This window comes from Ursus americanus, chromosome 36 (genome assembly GCF_024610735.1).
Source record: "Ursus americanus isolate L20-20 chromosome 36, mUrsAme1.1.p, whole genome shotgun sequence".
Taxonomy (NCBI): Eukaryota; Metazoa; Chordata; class Mammalia; order Carnivora; family Ursidae; genus Ursus; species Ursus americanus.
In genome coordinates, this window is record NC_142162.1 from 6302733 (window position 1) to 6323880 (window position 21148).

Consider the following 21148-nt stretch of genomic DNA (forward strand, 5'->3'; position numbering starts at 1 on the left):
AGGATCGAGTCCCACAATGGGCTCCCTGTTCAGAGGGGAGTGTGCTTCTCCCTCTGCCCCTCCCTCCCATGTAAATAAATAAAATCTTAAAAAAAAAATTCACTTTCTCCCTCGCCCTCTGCCCCTCCCCCACACTGTCTCTAAAATAAATAAAATCTTTAAAAAATGTCATTATGTCCCTTCTCTACTCAAGACTCTCCAATGCCTTCACATTTTACTCAAGAGTTTTTATAAAAGCCAAAGTCCTTACAATAACCTTTAACGTCCTAGTGCTCTGCATCTCTGCATTCTGCCTCATTACTTCGATTCTATCACCTCCTTCAAGTCTTTGAGCAAATATCACCTTCTTAATGAAGCTTACACTATTTAAAAATGCAATTTCCACCACAACCCCTCACTCCCTTATGAAACTATAGAGTAATAGAACCACCATCCCCAGGATCACATTTAGAGCACTGTCCTGAGAACCAAAAGATCTGGCCATGTCAATTAAACTGCTAGTGTATTATTCCTATCCTAGACCTTTATCCTACTCCACAACCATATACTGATGCTAAGGCAGAGCACCTGTAACTGAAAAGACAAGGCATTTCATATGACTTCTGCTTATAACTTGAAAAAATATATAATTTGGTAGTGCTGCCTGAGATGTGACGATGTGAGGCTGAACTTCTATTAAGACCAACTTAACCTACTGCTTGAAACTCATGAAATTTTCATTATGCTATTATTAAAAAATACAGGATTCAGGAGTAGTACTGAAATTATACTGTGCTTTGTTATTTAAAGGTTGCATCTCAAATTAGAAATGGTTTGTAAAAACAGGGCATGTTAGTGATTGTACTTACTGCTATATGCTTACTACTTGTTCACTTATTAATGTAATTCAGATACAGATAATATAGGAAAAGTATGGTCATTTATTAAAAAGTTAAACTTACATATCACCCAGCAATTCCATTCCAAAGTATCTTCCCAAGAAAAGTGAAAACATGTTCACACAAAGATTGTATCTGAATGTTCACAGAAGAAATATTCGTAACAGCCAACAAAATCAAACAGGCACATAATGGTATACCACTTATAACAAAAGGGGGACAAGCTAAGGATAACACGCAACATTGCTACACCTCAAAAACATTAAGTAAAAAAAGTCAGGCACATAAGATTACATAACTGCATTTACACGAAATGTCTAGGAAAGTCAAAAACCATAGAAACAATAAATTTAGTAAATGGCTGGGGCTGAAAGTAAGAACAGTGATAAACTGCAAACAAATAAATACAAGAGAACTTTGTGAAAGGACAGAAGTGTTCTGAAACTGTATTGTGGTGGTTATAAAACTACATAAATGTACTAAAAACCATCAAGGGACGCCTGCGTGGCTCAGTTGTTTAAGTGTCTGCTGGCAGCTCAGGGCATGATCCGAGGGTCCTGGGATCCAGCCCCCCACCTCCATGGGCTCCCTGCTCAGGGGGAACTCTGCTTCTCCCTCTCCCTCTGCTCCTCTCCCCCACCCTTCCCTGCCACCCTGCTCATGCTCTCTCTCAAATAAATAAATAAATAAACAAAATATTTTAAAAAAACAAAACGCCATCAAACTTGTATACTTACCAAGGGCAAATTTTAGAATATGTGCATTATACCACAAAAAAGCTGCTTAAAAGGCAGGGGAGGGTTGTTAAGAAACATGTAAAACAGAACAAAGAGGTCAAATGTATGTTTAATTAGAGTTCCAGATGGAGAAAAGGGAAAGAATGGGCAAAGGGAATGTTTAAAGAGGCGATAAGAATTTCCCAGAATTGATGACAAACACCAATCTGCAGATTCTGAGAACCCAACATGAAGATAAAGAAAAAAACCTTAAAATACAGTTAATTTAGAATAAGTCAGAGGTAGAATATTCCAGAAGTGATCTTCTATTACAGTTACAAGTTCATAAAACGCCTTGAGGCAAATGTTTTCAAATGCAAACTCCCTGAAGATAGTGGTTGTTTTATTGTGTTCTGTTTCGAGTAATTTCTACACCCAACATGGGGACCCAACTTACCACCCCCAGATCAAGAGTCACAATCACATGCTTTTCTGACTGAGCAAAGCCAGGCACCCCAGATAATGGTTGTTTATAATTTGCTTTGTATAACAAATGAAGATCAAAGGAGCACAAACGAGGGGGGGTCTTCCTAGGTTCAAATAGAGATAAAGACTCCACCCCCTCAAAGAAGACTCCCATAATACCACAGGCTACACTTGGCATGGTCTCTTAAAAAACAGACTGGGATCAGACTGCCAGAAAGCAGCATCAACTATTCCGCATTGGTGGGAGTCCCTAGATCAACCATGCAGCAGACAGCTTAAGTGCAAGATGGTAAGATACACAATGAGTAGGTACAGGATCTGCCTTTGCCTCATAAACCTCATCTCTCTGTAACAACCTCATAGATTCCAAGGTCCCCCACAAGGGAAATGCCCAGTTTCAGGAGTCACTGCACAAAGGGAAACCTAAGACTCCCCTATTACTATAGTTTCCCAAGCCACATATAATTTACCCATATGTCACATAAAAGATGCTGCCTAAAAGCATAGTTGACATTGCATCTTTTGTAAACCCTTTGCCCAAAGTACAAATAACAAGAGATAACTTTAAGTAGTAGATAAAGTGTGTTTGTCAGGCACTGTTCTAAATGTTTTATATGCATTAACTCATCCTATGCTCACAGTAATCCTACGAATTGCGTACTATTAGTATCCCCACATTATAGATGTAGAGACTAGTTAGACATAGACGTTAGGGAATTGTCCAAAGTCACACAGCTAATAGTTTGCCCTGACTCCAAAGCCTCTACTGACTTTTTTTTTTTTTTAAAGATTTTATTTATTTATTCGACAGAGATAGAGACAGCCAGCGAGAGAGGGAACACAAGCAGGGGGAGTGGGAGAGGAAGAAGCAGGCTCATAGTGGAAGAGCCTGATGTGGGGCTCAATCCCATAACGCCGGGATCACGCCCTGAGCCGAAGGCAGACGCTTAACCGCTGTGCCACCCAGGCGCCCCTCTACTGACTTTTTAAGAGAAATTTAAGGCACGTATTTCAAGACCACTTGATGATATGCTTTAAATAAGCCACTGAGTAGAAATACATTAATAACTTTAAAAAGGCAATTCCTATGTGATCACTCTATATATAATTTTCTCAACATGGAAAAAACAAAACAAAAGCAGAAGGGTTAACATACTTCTAAAAGGTATTGTTTTTTGTTTTTGTTTTTCAAAGTCCCAACATGAGCATTCTTCCTCACTTCTCTGCAGCCATGTAGTTAAGAGTTGAGGCTTCTGAGTCAGAGTGTCAGGTTCAAATCCCTGCTCTGCTGCTTACGTTCTTTGTGACCCCAGGCAAGTTACAAAATTCTCTGATCTTCAGATCCCTTACCTGTCCTTCCTTCCTTTACCTCTTCTCACTGGGCTGGCAGTCAGCTGCAGAGCCAAGTTCCACTTTCAGCTTCAGGTCCAGCTGGCTTAAGGGAGCTCCAAGTTATGTCTCATTTTCTTTCTGGGACCAGTGGGTAGTGAAGGCATGTCCTTCTCATGGTGTCTTTCAGTTCTGTCTCTCCCGTAAAAGGTACTGTTAATTACTAACTACTGCTAACTAGTATTAGCTTTTCCCCTATTCTGCTCCTTAGCTGCAGCCGCCTGAAGCAACTCCAGCTATAGTTGTTCAAACAGGGTTGGGGTATGGATGGAGGTATTAGATCAACAGATTTCAAAATGACTGCTCTACAGCAATGAACTAATAGCCCAGTTAAGTCTAAATGCTGGTCTGCAAAATTCTGGATATGTACTCATTGAAATACTCCTAAAAATGAATCACAAGTATATATACCTTTCACAGCTTATGCCTTTTTACTAAATGTAAATAAAAATATTTTCACAGACATTTAATTTAGGAGTTAGTTATACTTGGAAAAAAATGAATCCCAAGTAGCATTTAACATAAAAATAATCAGAGCTCTTGTTAGGAAGATTAATCTGAAAGGGAGACAAGTAAAAGTAAACCAGAGCCACCAGTATTTGGGGGAGGGGCAATAGGCTCACGGACTAGTAAAGGAATGGATACAAGAGATAATTTACAAATCCTTTAGTTCAGCATGATGTCTTTGGGAAAAAAAAACAAACAGAATGATTACTAATATAGTCCTCATTTCTTATCCTTTCTTCAAATTTACCTCTATCATTTTTCAACAACATGCACAATTTACCTGATCCCAAATGAACACCTCTCCCATTAAACTTCCTTCAATTTCCTACTAGAGAAGTATGGCTATACTCTAAATGGGGGATCAGCAAATAGTGATGGTAAATGTTTTAGGCTTTTTTACCCTCTCTGTCACATATTCTTTATTTTGTTTTTTAACTCTTAAAAAAATGTAAGAATCATTCTTAACTCAAAGTCATAAAAAACAGGCCTTGGCCACATTTGGCACACATGGCATGGTATAGAACCCATGCTCTGAATCCCACAAAAGCATGGATCTTTCATGCTCCTACTCAGTCAATTCAATCCAGCAAGCATGTGCCAAGCCCTTTGATTCTTGTACACAGTTTCTTCAACACTAATGTACCTCTACCCACTTCTACCATCCCAGAAGATCCTTGTATTAAGAGTTGCTTTTCAATGACAGGGGAAAAAAACGGTAGGGCTAAAGAATTTTAGATGTTCATTAACAAAGCTATTTTTCCTGCAGGAATTTCAATAGAAAAAGCATGTAAGGGATGCCTGGGTGGCTCAGTCAGTTAAGGGTTCGACTCTTGATTCTGGCTCAGGTCTGATCTCAGGGTCATGAGACTGAGCCCTGCATCAGGCTCTGCACTGTCCCTCCCCCTCCCCCGCAAAAGCATTTAAGTAAATTATATATATATATATATATATATATATATATATATATATCCATAAAACCTAAATACCAGTGAGCAAAAAGTCTAGTACTCTGAGTACATATACCTAGCTTTTTTCCAGAAACGATGATCTTTTCCAAATACCATCAACCTAAGATACTTTAGGTATTCATTTTTTGAGTATTTTGATAAAATATATACTCAAAACAGGAATGCTATTGGGATTTCAGGACCTAGTACAAATCTTGCTCACAAATTAGTTTCATTTTACCATTCTTGTTCTAAACAAACAGCCAGTACTACCCCTTCACAACCTCGAATCTTCCATAGTAGTTTCTAATTGGCAAATCCATTCAAAACTTTAGTGAAACGGTGTGCTAAGTCACTTAAATTGTATCACTTTTGATGCTCACAAAGTTTTACCAAATTGTGTGCCTGCATTAGCATGTTTCAAGACTATCTCTTACAGCTTACTCTACTTTATTCACCAATTTTGTTTACTTCAAGGGCTTACTGCCTTTCACTTTGTTTGTGTAGCCGTCTAACAAATATATTCCTCCCACACACAGCATTCTTGTTGTTCATGGCCCTCATTTAGTACATTAGGGACTGGCTTCACACACCTGACAGTCACATACCCCAGGTGAGAGTTATAAATCCTTTCCAATGATAGGTTTCGGCATTTTTTTAAATTCTGAGTTTCTGCTCTGCCATCAGATACCCAGTGAAATGTGCCCTGGATTCTAAACACATATATAAATTCCTAATTTTATATTTCTCCTTCTTTTGCTCGGCTGCATTACTGAATTTTACCAAGAGGTGGCACCCTATAAACACAAACCTGAAAATTCCTAACCTTAAATGTTTAGGTAAAGTAAAAACTAACTACAAACAGAATGTTAGCACTAGAAAGAAACTTTTTAAAAAAGATTTCATTTATTTAGAGACAGGGGGAGAGAGAGAGAGCGTGCAATGGATGGGAGGGGCAGAGGGGGAGAGAGAGAGAATCTTAAGCAGGCTCCTCACCCAACACAGCCCAACAAAGGGCCAATCTCAAGACCCTGAAATCATGACCTGAGCTGAAATCAAGAGTCTGATGCTTAACGGAGTGAGCCACCCAGGCACCCCAGCCCTAGAAAGAAACTCGAAAGATTAATTTTGTGATCTTCAGTGGTTAAAGAACAGAAATTCTGGAGTCAGAGTAACCTGACTTAGAACTCTAGCTTATTTACTACCCATGCAACCTAAAGCAAGTTTCTGACCTTTTGACCTAATAACAATACCTACCTTACAGTGTTGCTCTAAAAATAAAACAGAATGATCCATGCAAAGTGTTTCAGCATAATGCATGACACACTGTGAAATCTCAACAATTTTTTTAATGTTTCAAAATTCCCTAAGTTATAAACGCTTCCTGTCTTTCAGCAATAAGGGGCACACACATTATAAATAAACCTTCTAATATTTTACTCTCTCCATAAGTTAGTAGCAGCATATCCTTCCTGCCTAGATGTTAATGGCAAAATTTGGGGGGAAAAAGTAAAGGCTGCTTTAAAAATTCTACTTCAAGGTAAATGGAAATCAGTCTACTTTGACAACAAAATACTCTATGATTCTACATATTAATATTAGAAAGGAGCTACCAGCTATGTTAGTTCTAGTAGACTAAACCTCTTACAGATAACAACCATAAACTCTGGACAAAATAAAAACAAAAAACAACTAATTAACAGTACTAAAGACCAAAAGCAGGCTGAAATTGATTGGAGTCTACATTTAAAATTGAAGAATAGCACTGAATGAGTTTCCCATTTTTTAAGGCTTTTTGACTGATGACAAGCCCCGCTCCACACTAGCTAAAACTCCAACAGAAATCCCACAGTCTTACTGGCTTAAAAAAACAATACCAAGTCCAGCAATAGCAGCAGGAAAGAAATGGGAAAAGTCCTTCAAAGGAAAAAGTCACATAAAGGGTATCCTAAATACTGCACATCAACTATGCTCAAATCTCCAGCAGACCTATAACGTATATGCATATGGGGCAGACTCCAAGCAGCCCAGTTAAGAATAAAATAACTGAACAGACACTTTTGCTACCCACAAGGAGATAGCATATGGAATTTGAGTACAGTCAAGTAAATCAATTATCTTAGTCTGCTCTGACTGCCATAACAAATACCATAAGTTAGGTGGCTTAACCAATCAAAATTCATTTTTCATAGTTATAGAAACTATAATCCAAGATCAATGTCAGTGTCTGGGTAAAAGCTCTCTCCTTGGGTTGCAGATAGTTGTCTTCTGTGTCTTCCCATGGTGGAGAGAGCAAGCTCCTGGTGTTTCTTCTTCTAAGGGCCCCTACCCCCATGATCTCATCTAACCCTAATTACTCCCAAAGACCCCATCTTCAAGTGCCATCACATTGGGGGTTAGGGCTTCAACAAAGAATTCGGGAGGAACATAAACACTGAGTTCCTAACAACTACTTTAAGAATCAAGAACACTATAACAGATCCCAGAGTCTATAAGGTAACATTCATAGTGTCTATGACATAATTTAAAATTACTAGACTTAAGAAGAAACAGGAAAGGGGTGCCTGGGTGGCTCAGATGGTTAAGCATCTGCCTTTGGCTCAGGTCATGATCCCAGACTCCCAGGATCGAGCCCCACACTAGGCTTCCCCCTCAGTGGAGAGCCTGCTTCTCCCTCTACCCCTCACCCCGCTCGTGCTCTCTCTCAAATGAATAAAATCTTTAAAAAAAAGGAAAATGTGACCCATACTCAAAAGGAAAAAAAAAAAAACCAAAAAGGAGTTTGCATAGTAATAAAATGCATATACTTAAAAAATTAAATGATGGGGCACCTGGGTGGCGCAGTCGGGTAAGTGTCTAACTCTTGGTTTCAGCTCAGGTTGTGATCTCAGGGTTGTGAGATTGAGCCCCTCGTTGGGCTCCACGCTCAGTGTGGAGTCTGCTTGAGACTCTTGCTCCCTCTCCCTCTGCCCCCTGCAAATAAATAAAATCTTTTAAAAAGTTAAATGACACTACAAACCTAGAAATTTCAAGTTATGTGAAAAATTTGTACGGAGGTCAATATGCCTGCCAACAATGGCACAGCCAGTGACAAAGAAAAACTAAGGCTAGCCCAAAGCAAAATGTTGCTATAGGCTGGCACTCTGACTTCCTCTATCAGAGCCCAACTCATTTGACCTTCTGGCACTCTTACAGGTCCTTAGAGTTTTGTTCTTTCTCTTAATTGGCTGCCAAATACTTAACTAACTAACAATTAGGAACTGTTGATAATTATGTGAACCCTCTAAGTGGGTCTTCAAGACACTATTGAAAAGCCTCAGTGGAAATAAGAAATATTTGGTCAAATTTTAAATATTAAAAAATTAAACTGAATCAAATTCATACCATAACTATATCTGTAAAGACAGTCCTACTACATCCAACCTTACTTTCTGTTTTCCTTTCCTGGTAACCTCATGGAGATTGCTACCTTGGTTGTTTAACAGCCCAATATTGTCACAGATTTGTGGGATAGAAAATGTTTGATAAAGAAAAGTATGAGCAGTTGCCATCATGTCATACCTTGGAGTCTAAGATATTAAGTAACTGCAGTCGACAAATAGAACAATGGCATAAATCACTTTGAAACAGAAACTTGCCTTTAAGGGAACTTGATGTATGATGGAGAAAGCAAAACAAATCAGGAGAAAATATGAACTATTTACTCTATGTACATGAACTACCACACTAAATCCAAAAATGAATACTAGATGGATTAAAGTCAAAATGTGTAAAGCAAAACTTTAAAAATTCTACAAAAAATGGGGCACCTGGGTGGCTCAATCGGTTAAGCATGTGCCTTTGGCTCAGGTCATGATCTCAGGGTTCTGGGATAGAGCCCTACATCAGGTTCCCTGCTCAGTGCGAAGTCTGCTTCTCCCTCTCCCTCTGCCTCTCCCTCCCACTTGTGCTCTCTCTCTCTCTTTCAAAAAAATACATAAAATCTTTTAAAAAATAAAATATAAAATAAAATTTCTACCAAAAACAAAACAAAACAAAAAAAACCCAGAACAACTTTATGACCTTAGGAAAAGAAAAGGCATACGCTCTAAAGAAAACAATGATGGAACGCCTGCTGGCTCAGTTGGGGTTGTGAGTTAAGCCCCACATTGGGTGTGGGAATTACTAAAAAAAACTTAAAAAAAAAAACAAGAAAATACTGATAAATTATTACACTAAATTAAAAACCAATGTACATCAACAATCTAAAAATAAGTAAATAGCCTATCATTAACCAACTGAAAAATTAAAAAGCTACAGGCTGGAGAAGACATTTGCAGCTCATAAACCACCCCGCCTCTAAAAAAGTATTCAGGATACCTAAATAACTTCTACAAGTAAATAAATAAGAAAAAGATAATCCAATAGAAAACTGAGCAAAGATTATAAATAGGCAATTCACCAGAGAGGAGGGAACCACTGCCAAAAACCCATAACCTGAAATACTCAGTATTAGAGGTCCGTGACATGCAAATTAAAACAATGAGGAACTATTTCATATTCATGAGTCTGGCAAAATAAAAGAACCCAATCAATGAAGTGTGGCAAAGATAGTGAAAGAACTGGGGACTCTCATATACCTTACAGGGAACATAAACCACACAACTACTTTGGTCAACACTTCGGCAATATCTGTAAAACTGAAGATGCACCTATCCTATGATTTATAATTCTTCTAGATATATGCATCTTAGAAAAATTCTCACACTTGTACATAAGATGATACATAGAAGAATACTGCATCATTATACGTAAAAAACTGGAAATAATCAAACTGCCCAATAACAGTAAAATGGACAACAGTATATTCATATAATGGAATAATACAGCAGTTAGAAGAGGCTAACTAGAAAGCTGCTATGAGCATGCATGGTGAGGCTACCTTGCAGAGAAGCAGAAATGTTAACTTTGAATGGAAATAAAGACAAAGAAAAATAAATAAAAATAAAATAAAAGGGGTAAACTAGACTTTACATGTATTAAGATGAAAAAATCTCCAAAACCTAATGTTGATTTAAAAAAACAATTAAGTCCATTAAAAGTCCATATATACAAAACTTACAAATACCAAAAACTTGTAAAACCAAATATATGTGTTATATATTCTTTCTATACAGACGCGTGTGTGTGTGTGTGTGTATTTGTGACGACACTACAAAAGCATGCAAAAGAACAATGGGATGATAGTTATATCTGCAGAAATGGAAAGTGGAATGGGATTTTGATGGAGTACATGGGAGATTTCAATTTTATCGGTAATATTTTATTTCCCAGCCTGTGTGGTAGGAACGTGGATGCCTATTTTATTATATACATTTATTTTAAAATGTTATATACCTGCAGTCAAATAGTACAATTTACATTCTTCGCTTTTATTCCTGGCTCCTTGTTACCTAATAAAATATTTTTCCCAAAGCAACAGAATCTGTTGAATTAAATGGATCCATCACATTAATCTAATTCAATGATGACGGATATGTTTTCAGATGATGCCACAAAAGCTAATCTGAAAAAGAGAAATCTAAAGAAAATACTAGGACATTCTCTATTATAAAACTGCAGCCTTCATATTGTGAATAAACCATATCAAGCTATTCTCTATCCCTGAGTAGTATGATACTTTGTTGGTAACATTCATATTAGGTTTCTGGAGTTTTTATTCAAGAGTTCTACCTATCACAGAAATCTATTTAGTTTAATTAATAACCTTTCCAACTACTAATGATCCCCTCTGACTAGTAATTCTCTGTACTTTGTCAAAATACAATGTATATAACTGAATTGTGAATAATCTATCCTAAGGTTATTACAAAGAAATTCGGTAATAAAGGAAATTCTAAGTTTTACAGCATTTGAAGAAAAAATATAGTAAAATAAATTTTTTTTAAGGTAACACATTTAAATGACCTTAACTTTTTACTTAACATAACACCGGCCATCTCAGATCTCACAAATATACATGCCTCTGAATATTAAAGGTCCTTCTTCAAGTGCGTAATTTGATGAGTCAATACCTACTCTACCACTTATTGGCCTTATGACCTTTGGTGAGCGATTTTGCCTCTCTGGTCCTTACATAAATAATGGAGAAAAAAACAGTGCTTACTTCATAGAATTTTGAGCGTAATAATATGCAATGATATATGTAAAGCATTTATAATAATGACCATAGCTAAATGCTAATACATGTTAGCTAATATTGTGAAAATCTGTCTAAAGCCTATTACACACTTTCCTTAATCAAGAGTAACTTCTGGGTATTAGGTATTGCATATTATACCCTTGAAGACAAGGAAGACCAATGGTTCAAATACTAACAGGTGATTTATAGCCCTATCTTTCCCATCTAAGTTAATGTTTCCTCAGTCTTATAGTTAATAGTCTGCTTCTCAGATAACTTTCCATCTATTCATTCCCAATGTACTACCAAATTGTCAAAGGAAAAAAGGTAACTAAACATACTAAATTTCACTTTGTACATTATTTTTCAAACAGTGAACTCTGGGCTCAAGGTTGCTATATTCCCAATAATGGCATGACTCAAAAGTTTTTTTCTTCCCATGAGGAGCTATGTTTCCACAAGTTGTGGTTTCCAGCTGTCTGGTAGCTAAATAGTTGAGGTGTTTAGTTATTAACATGTTTTCATGATGCAAGGAGGGACAAATAGTGTTTCATAAACTTCAATACTAGTATTGCTCCTGAGATCAAGTAGAAGAAAGATTATCATCTGTTTTTTACAGAGAGGATAACAGCAGAGCTCATAAAAGAGAGGGGCACCTGGGTAGCTCAGTCCATGATCCCAGGGTCCTGGGATCGAGTCCTGCATCAGGCTTAGCAGGGAGCCTGCTTCTCTCTCGGCCTCTGCCCCTCCCCTCTGCTTGTGCACCCTCTCTCTCTCTCTCCCCGCCAAAATAAGTACATAAAATCTTTCTTTTTTTAAAAAAAAGTGCGATTCGGCAAAGACGCTTATGTGAAGAGCCCAGGTCTACCAACTTCAAAAATATTGCTTACCTCCATACACCAAAACTTCTTCAACAATTTTCTAAAATCTTTAAATGGTCAAGAAACTAAACACACATTCCCCCAAAAGATCCAGAGTAATTTTCTAAATCTAAGATGAACTGAACCAAAGGATCAACAAAATGACTGAAAGTACTAGCTTAACTCAAATTTGAACCAATCATTTTTTATAAAGATAAACCAGAAGAGGTCCAATTTTCCAAGTCAAACATTTCATTCATATTCAAACTAATCTAGTAACTGCAAAACTCCTTCTAAAAGTGACATATATCGGAGCGCCTAGGTGCTCAGATGGTTAAGCGTCTGCCTTTGGCTCAGGTCATGATCCTGGGGTGCTGGGATCAAACCCCACATCAGGCTCCCTGCTCGGTGGGGAGCTTGCTTCACCCTCTCCTTCTACTGCTCCTCCTGCTTATGCTCTCCTGCTCTGTAAAATAAACAAATAAAATCTTGAATAAATAAATAATAAAAGTGACATATATCTAAGTTATTTTGTATCAACTCATACAAGTAACTCAGTTAAAATCCCCACAGATAGCCAAATAATGCTCACTCCAAACTAATCTCAACTATTCTGAATTTGGGTACCTCTAGGTACCAAACTTAAAACAGGCACTTAATGGCCTGGATGGCTCAGTCATTTAAGCGTGTGACTCTTGATTTTGGCTCAGGTCATGATCTCATAGTTGTGGGATCCAGCCCCACGTAGGCCTCCACACTCAGCAGAGAGTCTGCTTAAAATTCTCTCCCTTTCCCTCTGCTCCTGCCCCCAACTCCCATGCTCATGCTCTTGCTCTCTCATAAATAAATCTTTAAAAAAACAAAAACAAAAAACAAAAAAAAAAAAAACAGGCACTTAAGGAGTGCCTTAAAAAAAAGGCTTTAAAATTTAATCATATGCTGAAAGGTTCCTCCAAAAAATAAGGGGAGGGGCACCTGGGTGCCTCAGTCAAACATCGGACTCTTGACTTCTGCTCAGGTCATGATCTCAGAGTCATGAGATCAAGCCCCACATGGGCTCTGCACAGGGTGCGGAGCCTGCTTGAGAGTCTCGCCCTCTCACCCGACCCCTCCCCTACTCTCTCTAAACAAAACAAAATAAAACCAAAAAACGAAAAATAAGGGGAAAGAGAAATCTAGACTGAAATAACAGATCAATGGCAATAATCATCAATGGCTACTACTAAAACTATTATGTAAATGTCTGACCAAGAACTTTACAGCTGAAAGATCAGGCAGCTAACAACAGCAAACCCACTGGTCAATCTTAACATAAAAAAAAAAAAGAAAAAAGAAAAAAAGAAAGAAAGAAGGAAAGAAAGAAAGAAAAAGAAAGAAAGAAAGAAAAGAAAAGAAAAAAAAAGAAAAAAGAAAAACAAGAAAGAAAAGAAAAGAAAAAAGAAAGAAAAAAGAAAAACAACCAGAAGCATGTGCTTCTTAATGTGATGCAATACAAGATACGTAGCACGACCTGTGAAGTACTCTTGCCAAAATATCATACTACAATCTGATCAAGTCTTTAGATTAAACACAGGAAATAGAGGAGAAACAAGTTACATCACACTATATGGATGCATCCAACAAAATCCAATTTGCGGGAAATTCTACAGGGCAAATGATCTGGATTTTTCTCATTAAATAAATGGTAAATGACAAGACGAAAAAAGGGGGGGGCTACTAGAGACTGAAAGACTTGTTTATCAACCAGATGCTGTACGGAATTCTCTGGATGCTGACTTAAATAAACAAACCAAATGAGAGAAAAACATGAAACAATCAGGGAAATATGCTGAATATTTAGTAACAGTAAAGAATTACTAGTTTTTTAGGTGTGCTAATAGTAATGTGGATGTGTTAAGAATCCTAGCTTTTTAGAGATATACACAATAAAGTATTTATAGATGAAACATGTCTGAGGTTTGCTTTTAAGTTATCCATTTGAGAGGGAATGGAAGGAGTAATAGAAGACACAAAATACACATTTCAAACTGTAAAATTGGTCATGGATGTATGGTGATTCATTTTCCTATTCTATTTCTTTATGTATGAAATCTCCCATATTAGAATGTTAAAGAGAATATCAGAGCACTAGACCAAAAATATCTGATTGGTGGAACTCTCAAACTTTTACAACTGCTTGCGCCTCAATAGACTTTCATTTAAAAATCAAAACCAGGGGCACCTGGGTGGCTCAGCTGGTTAAGCAACTGCCTTCGGCTCCGGTCACGATACCAGGGTCCTGGGATTGAGGATAGAGCCCTGTGTCCTCCATCAGGCTCCCTGCTCACTGGGGAGCCTGCTTTTCCCTCTCCCTCTGCTGCTCCCCCCTGCTTGTGCTCTCCTGCCCTCTTTCTCTCTGTCAAATAAATAAAATCTTTAAAATAATAAAATAAAAACCAAAATGTACATTTTAAGTATTGCCTTTAAGAATTACATTTGCATATTTTAAGTAATGACTTTAACTATAACGTACTTTCATTTTGTCTGGTTCTTATTACTGACATTTGCCAACACACACACACACACACACACACACACACACACACACACACTTTACTCCACAAAAGTATCCAAGTTCTGAATATTCTAAATCCTAAACATCTCAATCTGTTCCTCCTTCTACTACTTGTTTCAAGCCCTTGACACTTGATCAGAGTCTTGCTAAAGCCTCCTCCTTATGGGTCTCTCTTTTCAATTTAAACACACACCATTCACCCTCCATATTGTTTTCTTAAGTGGATCCTCAACATCTCCAGTATGAAATCCAAACGTCTTTGTATGATATATACTGCTCTCAGAAATATGGTACTTGGGGCGCATGGGTGGCTCAGTAAGTTGAGCGTCCAACTCTTGGTTTAGGCTCAGGTCATGATCTTGGGGTCCTGAGATCAAGCCCTGCATCAGGCTCTGTGCTCAGTGGGGGAGTTTGTTTGAGATTCTCTCCCTCTGCCCCCTAGCCCTGCTCACGCATGCTCTCTCTCTCTCTCTCAAATAAATCTTAAAAAAAACCCAAAAGAACCTGGTCTTTGTCTCTATAACACTCCCGCCAGTACTCCATATCATCCCATACTCCATTCATTCCTAACTGCATAAAGTACATGTACAGTAGTTCCCAGAATAAACTAAGGATGCTCTTCTCTTCTAAAGCTCAGTTCCCTTGGACTAAAACCACCAACTCAATGCCCCTTCTATTTCCAGGTTAATTCCAATTCCTACTGACTCTGTAAGACTCACTTCTACTATCAGCTTTTGTGCAAACGCACCCAGACTTTCCTTTCTCTCCTTGATTACCCCATATTTTCAAAGTAATCTATGTAATAGTATCACACCATCCTTCTGGCTTTTGCCTATCTGTATTGCCTTTCAAAACTATTAAGTACCACAGTGTTTGCAATACAGTAGACACTAAATGTTTGTTTTATGATGTATGCATCTTCCATTTACAACTAGATCTTTTATAAATAACTAGAATGTAAGTTATTTGAAAGCGGAAAACTTGTCTAACATGTATTTGCCACTCCGGTGCCTATCACAGTGCTTAGAATATGTTAAACACGGGGACGCCTGCGTGGCTCAGTTGGTTAATCATCTGCCTTTGACGCAGGTCATGATCCCAGGGTCCTGGGATCAAGTGCCACATAGGGCTCCTAGCTCAGCGGGGAGCCTTCTTCTCCCTCTGTCTGCTGCTCCCCCTGTTTGTGCACTCTCTGACAGATAAATAAATAAAATCTTTAAAAAAAAGAGAATATATTAAACACTAAGCAAGCAATTACCAAATGAATAAAACAAATATTTCTGTAGCCATGGTAGACAATTTTGTACAAAATTTGATTCCACTCCAGGTTTTAAACTTGTGTTTTTGGTATCTTGTTTGTTTTGTATTGGGTTTTTTTTTTTTGTTTTTTTTTTTTGGTTGGTTGACTGATTAAAGGTTTTTTTTTTAAATGCAGAAAAATTTTGTATGCTTTCTTTTAGTGTCAAAGAAAAAACTGATTAGCAGAAGCAAATACTTCATTTTTTTTGAAGATTTAGATTTGAGGGAGAGAGAAAAAGCGAGTGTGCGCATGCACGAGGTGGAGGAGGGACAGAGAAAGAGGGAGACAAGCAGACTCCCCGCTGAGTGGGGAGCCTGACACGGGGCTCAATCCCAGGATCCTGAGCCAAAACCAAGAGTCAGATGCTTAACCAACTGAGCCAGCCAGGTGCCCCCCAGAAGCAAATACTTTAAATAATAGTTTACAATAAGAACTATACAGTGTAGATATGACATACTTTTGGTGAACTTTTAGGTCACAGTGTTGACCTAAAATTTGAGGATGTTCAACAAATTATCATTATTGGACAACCTCAGCTTTCAGTTATAAGTTTTCACTATAATTTACTTGGAAATTGTAAAGCAAGAAAAAAAAAACACAACAGCAGTCAGGACTCAAGCAATGTAAAAAATAAAATCGGACCCTCAATTTCAAATTTTGCAGTGAGAATTTTTCCCTGTATAATCAACAGGATTGTTAGCATGTACAATCAATCAACACTGATCATATTATGTGCCACAGACAGTGCACAACTTATGCATACAAACAGGTTTGGCAGGGCGAGGGGGGGACATCTACTATGAAAAAAAAACTGACATAAATGGAAAGACAGTAGAAACAGGAGAAATTCAGACTGCATCTTAATTTTTGAAGGTTGGGTTTCAAAGCATTCATGCAGCAAGACATTAAGAGGCTGAATTTAAGAAGAGCATCTGAGGTAAGACTAAGAAATTCCAGACCTTCACTAGAAAGGCATCAGAAACAAAGTTGTCTGGTTTGAAGATGGTAAATCATCTTGATTTCCATTTTCTAAGGTATCTAAAAATGTCTTCCAAAATAGTGAAATGGTGTGTTCAGATTTATGCTATTTACCATCAAAAAACAAAACACAAAACTATACACATAACTGAAGAGTCAGTATTAATGGTTTGCTTTTTCCATTAAAAAGACACTACGGTTCAACTTTCCCCCCCAAAATAGATTCTCTTAAAATGGATTTAAGTAATAAATCTAAAAATCTGGTGTCGGTAACCCTTCTTTTAAAATTAAGGAAAAAAGTAAAATGAGCTTTTATTGACTTTACATTACCACAGAAGGTGGAAAATAGTGTAAGGTGCACTACTTATTCATAGTATAGCTATATTCGTGGTTTCACTCTTGTATGGCACCTGAATTAACTTCTGGAGAAAAGTAAACCTGCCAGACTCCAGCAGAGGGAGAGATGTTTGCATGAAACCTATCAAGTTCAAGTACTGACCAGAAAAACACTTCGCTCTTCAAGCCCATGATCTAAATTACTTTCTTTGTAAGAAATCTTCAAATTTGATTCCTAGCCTTAACAACAACAAAAAGCTCCATCAAAGGCTGCAATGAACCGAATCCCTCTGGCCACTCCACACTCGTCGGTTTCAAACCCTTCTCTAGGGCAACGGACGAAGAAGTTCGACATAAATCCAGATAACACATCGCCTCGGTACCTACAGCAGCGCCCCAGTAAAAATCCTTAATTCTTGCTAAAGAAAACTGGAAAGCAGATCTACCATCGATATCGTCAAATCCCTCCTCTTTGGCTCCAAAAGGAAAACGTACCTGTGGAGTATCCACTGCGCAAGCAAACAAGGCACAGCTCCAATCCCGTGTCCTCTATCCCTTTTTTGTTCCCTCCCAGCCCTCCTTCCCTTTCCAAGCAGAACTTGAGCAGAGCATTTGGCTCCCTTATCTGCCAGCAACTGGCGCCAGGAGGAACGCGCTCCCGGGAGATGCGGAGCTTGGAGGCTGAGCGCTGCGTCTGGCGCGCTGCGGCCGCTCGGCTCTCGCAGGTACTCCCTGGCTCGCGCCTCTGCCGCCTCGAGGGGCCCTCGCTGGAGCCAGGTCCCTGCTCTGGGGATTCCCGCGGCGAGCTGTCGTGCCAGATTGGCTACCTGCTTCCTGCCCCTCACCCTCGAACGAACTGCACTCCCGTCCCGCCGGGGCAAGTCCGGAAGCCTCAAGGCAATTCTGGGCTCCGTCGCCCCAGGAAGCACGGGTCCGGACGCACACTTGCCAGTCAGGTCCTCCCCCTTCCCTGCCAGCAACCCCCCAGGGCCATTCCCCCGCCGGGGCCTGCGTGGGTCCAGTACCATTCTCCTCACGGGGCGGACTCCGGAAGGGCAGCAACTCCACCTCCTCCTCCTCCGCGGCCTGTAGCCATCTATCGGGAAGCGTCTCCGAAGGCGGCAGCAGAGGCCGCCGGACAAGGACAGCCCAGGGAAACCTTCTCAGAACTAACTCAGCTCCGGCGCTAGCAGCAGAAGCTGAGTCTTTCATAATTGTGCGACCAACTCCTCCGGGTGACTGGCCACAGGGACGCGCCCGCGCCCGCCTCCGCCGGCGACGGGGCTGGAGACAGACCACGTGAGGGGCGCGTCGTGTGCGTCGCCGCCCGCGGGCTGGGTCACGTGAAGGGCGCGCGCTCCCTCCCTTCCAGGCCGCCTCCCTTCGCGCCGCGCGCACGCGCCGGCCACGGGCGCCTCACGTACCGCTCCGGCTGTCCGGTCAGGGGTCGGAGGTTTTCCCAGGGTCTCTATTGGATACCTGAGCGGGACTCGCACCAACATGTGTCTCCCCTCCCGGAATGGAACTCGGGGAAGCAGTAGTGGAGGGTTAAGGTTCCGGGCCTCTGGGATCCCGCCTGGAGTTGCGGCGTGGTCTTATCTCCGCTAGCTGGCTCTGGCCTCCGCCTGCTGCACTGACGGCCTGGCCCCTGCCTACGCTCTCCTGCGGCGTTTTCCGGCCTCTTCTCTGTGCCTTAGACGTTGGTTTTACTCTCCTCGTCCAAAATGCCACATCATCTTCTCACCCCAAATCACGTTCTTCTTCCAACTTCTCTGTTTCTGCCAGAGAGAAATTCTCCCGGATTTAACTGTGGCCTCCGTCCTTTCCCTCCAGCGATGTCTCCCGAAGACAACACATCTATCACCCACCTTAACCAAAGACTGCGGGTTGTTCCCGAGTCTCATACATGCCTCTCTGCTTTTTCTTTTCCTTTGCTAAGCCCAGGTTTGACTCTTCGCGTTCGTTTCCTATCTTGTTTTTCGCATACGACCTTTCTGCTCCCAAGGAAAAAGTTTGCCCGTCTGATCCCCTATTACCTGACTGAATTGCACCCCTTTTTTAAAAACAGCTTTATTGAGGAATAATTGACGTACAATAACCTGCACAAATTTAAATGTACAATTTGACAAGGGTTGACATATGTATACACTCGTGAAATCACCATGGTCAAGACAGCGAAGATGTTCATCCCCCCCCCCCCCCACGTTTCTTCCCTCCCTTTGTTATCCCTCCATCCGATTCCTACCCATCCCCATCCCTTAGCAATCACTGCTCTGCTTTCTGTCACTATAGATTAGTTTCCATAGTTCAGGGGTTTATATAATGGAATCGTACAATACGTACTTTTTTGGGTGGGGTCTGGCTTCTTTCCCTCAACGTAACTATAACTTCAACGTTATGACCCACAGTTCACTGAAGTAGGATCTTCTCTCCAACAAAACTAATCTGCCCATTGTTTTACCTAACAACCTTTGGCCATGCTTATGAACAATCTTCAAGTATTCTGTATTCCTTCCCCATCTGGCAGGTCTAGCAGGACCAAGGTTTAAAAAAAATGTTTTATTATATGTGTCATACCTTTCCTACTAGATTATCAGCACCTTGGGGCAGGGATTTTGTCTAATTTATGCATGCCTTCAATAAATGTTTATTTTCTAGATCTCAGCTGAGCCTACACACTTCTTGCCTTAAGGGAGTTTATAATCTAGAAGGTGGAGACAAACCGGAAAATCAAAATACAATGAGATAAGAGTGCTTTGCTTTCCTCGGTCTTTGAGACTCTGGCCTTTTTTGTACCCACAAGTGCTTCACTCCTTTCTTGGATGAGTAGAAAAGTAATAATACTCCATGGCACTTATCTCCCAAACTTTTGCTAAATGGGAGCATTTAGTTTATTTTTTTTTAAGATTTATTTATTTATTTGAGAGATAGAGCGAGAGAGCGCAGGAGCAGGGAGGGGCGGAGAGAGAGAGAGAGACTCTTAAGCAGGCTCCATGCCCAGCCTGGATGCAGGCCTCAATCTCAAGACCCTGAGATCATGACCTGAGCTGAAATCCAGAGTCAGACGCTTAACTGACTGAGCCACCTAGGTGCCCCTTGGAGCATTTAGTTTAGAGTTAGAAATGAGGAATATAATTATTCTTTAATTGAAATAATGAAAATTATTCTTTAATTCACAGTTTATCAGAAGCCCTGAAGTTCACACATGCTGACTTTCAGTGAATTTATTCATGAAAAATCAATTCTGGAGAATGAATTTATTCATGAAAAAAAAAAAAGTACTGAGTTCCTAAGACTATATCGGAAACAGCCCTCTTTAATGTTCAGTGATGAACAAGATGGATAAATTCAGTGTTTCAGAAAATGTTCATTAAATGCTTTGTCTCACTTCTTCCCATAGGGTCTCTGTTTCCATTTTGGTCAATGACATCTCTGTTTCCCACTCTCACTGGATCACATACTCATTCTCCTCCCTATCCTTGCCCAATTATTTGCAACAGTTCAACAAACATTTACTGCTACACGTTGTTTAAAGCACTAAATGAAGTGTTAAACGTGATTTAAAAAAAAAATGAAAAAGCATGGCACCACACCAACTCTTAGTTTTTTTCTTTGTGTATTGAGAATTTTTTACTTTAAAATAATTGTAGAATTATTGGAGGTTGCAAAAAAATACACAAAGTACAAATATGCTTTCCCAATATCTCTTCTTCCACCTCCCAACATCTCATATAACCACAGCACAGTGTCAAAACCAAGAAAATGACAACAGCACAATCCACAGAGTTTACTCGGATTTCACTGGTTATATATGCACTCGTTTGTGTATGTGTTTGTGTGTAGCTCTATACAACTTTGTCACGTGTGTGGCCTGGAGTGACTATGCAAACAATCAAGATACTCAACTGTACTATTATCATGAGATCCCTCGGTCACCGCTTTATAGCCACGCCCCTCCCATCCCACTCCTAACCTGACACCCAGCAGTCTATAATTCTAGCTCCATAATTATGTTATTCACAATTGTTACATAAATG

General features: G+C 39.6%; 1 protein-coding gene across 1 annotated transcript in view; it reads right to left on the minus strand.

Moving 5' to 3' along the window:
- Positions 1 to 18413, minus strand: part of TRPM7 (transient receptor potential cation channel subfamily M member 7) — a 115563-nt gene extending 97150 nt beyond the window's left edge. Inside the window, 2 exon segments of the mRNA XM_087859158.1 lie at positions 17957 to 18094; positions 18096 to 18413. Of these exon segments, the coding sequence (XP_087715284.1) occupies positions 17957 to 18094; positions 18096 to 18323 (366 nt within the window). The 5' untranslated portion in view covers positions 18324 to 18413.
- Between the last annotated feature and the right edge of the window lie 2735 nt (positions 18414 to 21148).